Source organism: Nanorana parkeri, unplaced genomic scaffold, assembly GCF_000935625.1.
Source record: "Nanorana parkeri isolate BGI_ZX_2015 unplaced genomic scaffold, ASM93562v1 scaffold1084, whole genome shotgun sequence".
Classification (NCBI taxonomy): domain Eukaryota; kingdom Metazoa; phylum Chordata; class Amphibia; order Anura; family Dicroglossidae; genus Nanorana; species Nanorana parkeri.
The window spans coordinates 584,685-586,868 of NW_017307352.1; the positions used below are offsets into that span (position 1 = coordinate 584,685).

Below are 2,184 nucleotides of genomic sequence, written 5' to 3' on the forward strand. Positions count from 1 at the left end.
GTGTGGCGCACTTTTCGTTATTGCAGGTAAGTGCATCCGACGCATGTTTGTGTTGTATGTGCGTGCATGTGGGGGGCGGGGGACTTGTGAGAAGGTCCTAGATTCATCTCGGTCTCATGTCCCTGACAATGGTTGCACCCACCAGGGACTGACATACATATGTAACATATTGTGTGCAATAGTATACTGTTTTGATTCCTTTATTTTTAATGGTGTTCTCATAAACCCTTTTACTTCTTTTTACACCCCTATTTTCTTCAGATCCATTTGGTGGAGTCAGATCCGAACCACTTTGCCTCTTCTCTTGTGGCCTCATTCATCCACTATGACTATGACAACCGGAATTGTGAAGATGAGGAACATGCTCAGAATATCTTAGCCATAGTTAAGGAGAAAGCCCTTTGTTTGTCTGGCTGTATGGCATTCTGGGATGAGTGCACAATTCTTGCCGCCATACTAAGTCACTTACTTGGTCTTTCTGGTCCTCCTCCAAATGCAGTGAGACTTGCCAAGCGCAAGACACAGACACAGCTAAGTCTCTTCAATAGCGCCTCACACACACCACCGTATCCATATGCCAGGGCATTTGCTGTGCCCAGTTTCCCTCTGGGTCCAGGAACTGGTGGAATAGAAGCTGCAGAATCTATTCTTTCTTACCCTTTGGTTATAAAACCAGAGTCTGGTGCAGGTGCTGTTGGTGTACGCTTAGTGCAGGATGCAGAAGAGTGTAGGAAGCTAGTTAAAAAAATGGGAGTGGATCTCGACGATTGTAGGCCAAAAAATGAAACACATATTGTAATAGATGAAAGTAAAATCTATAATGGTGAAGTCAGGTTAGGTTTGGGAGAAGAAATGGTTGAGGCAGTAGTAGAGAATGGAGAAACCAGTCTTGACGAAAGCCAACCTACCAGAGATACTGTCCAAACTACACCCCCACCTCTCCTAGCTGAATATATTACTGGTACTGAACATGATGTGGATCTAGTTTTAGGTCTTAACGGCCGTCTTTTGGCTGCATATGTGTCTGATAATGGGCCAACCCTTCTTCCTGGTTTTACTGAAACAGCAGCAGCCCTTCCCTCCCGTCTGAACCAAGAAAGACGCTGCCAATTAGTTCAGGCTGCATTGCGCAGTTGCCAGGCACTAAGCCTTTATCCTGGGGTTTTCAATGTGGAGCTTAAACTGACTGAATCTGGTCCAAGGTTACTAGAAATTAATCCTCGCATGGGTGGGTTTTATTTACGAGACTGGATTCGCCATATCTATGGCACTGACCTGGTGCTTGTGGCTCTGGCACTGTCATGTGGCATTGAGCCAGCATTGCCTGAAAAAGGTGCCCAAGAGGCTACAGTACTTGTTGGGCTGATGTGTATAGGACAGTCTCATGAGGAAGCTTTAAGTAGCACAGCAAATCCACAGAGGTTGGCGGAGCTTCATAATGCTGGGCACATCCGCTTCAACCGCCTAGAGGGAAATTTAGTGCATGGACCAGATCAGGAACCTTATGGCAATGTGGCCTGTGAGGGAAACAATCAGAAGGAAGCTAGGCAGAGACTTCTTGGGGTATGCTCAGTGCTGGGATTTGACAAGCAGAACTATCCAGTACCATATTTAACTGGAGAGTTTCAATGAGAAATCCATTCAAGAAGAACTCTGCTAAGTACTGTTTCTGATATGTCTATTCCATAACCACATTATAACTTTCAAAAAGGAACTAGCATACAGCAAAGAACAAAACTGTTGGTTCCCCTATTCCTTGCAAGGATAATTTGACTATATCTGCTCTCCTTTTGCTAGAAATGTAAATACAGCTAATCATTTGATATAATGAATTGAACAGATGTTAATTTTTAAAATGAACAGATCATGAATGAAATATACAGTTCTACTACTGACTTCCTTCAGAAGTTGCTTGTGAAGTTTAAACTCCAAATCTGCACACTTGTTCCAGTTCAATGACACACAACAAGAAATGAAAAGTGATGATCAGCATAGAAATATAGCAACTCCTGAAGAAAGTTCAGCTATGTCATGCATGGCATGTGCACTTTAAACAATATTCTGTTTTTTAATTGGAATGGAGTTCTTCTTCAATAAAATAAACATCAAACTAGGCAATAGAATGTTTTTGTGGTGAGGAGGGTGGTAACAAGAAAGAAAACTATGGCCAACAGAAAGCAAGAA

The 2,184-nt window shown here is 42.8% G+C and overlaps 1 protein-coding gene across 1 annotated transcript; it reads left to right on the forward strand.

The window, feature by feature from the left end:
- Nucleotides 1–228: 228 nt before the first annotated feature.
- Nucleotides 229–1,642, forward strand: LOC108796235 (carnosine synthase 1-like; the record flags this gene model as incomplete). Its single annotated transcript, XM_018567692.1, has 1 exon — nucleotides 229–1,642. A coding segment is annotated over one exon (1,404 nt), but the record flags the coding sequence as incomplete, so codon positions are not given.
- Nucleotides 1,643–2,184: the final 542 nt, after the last annotated feature.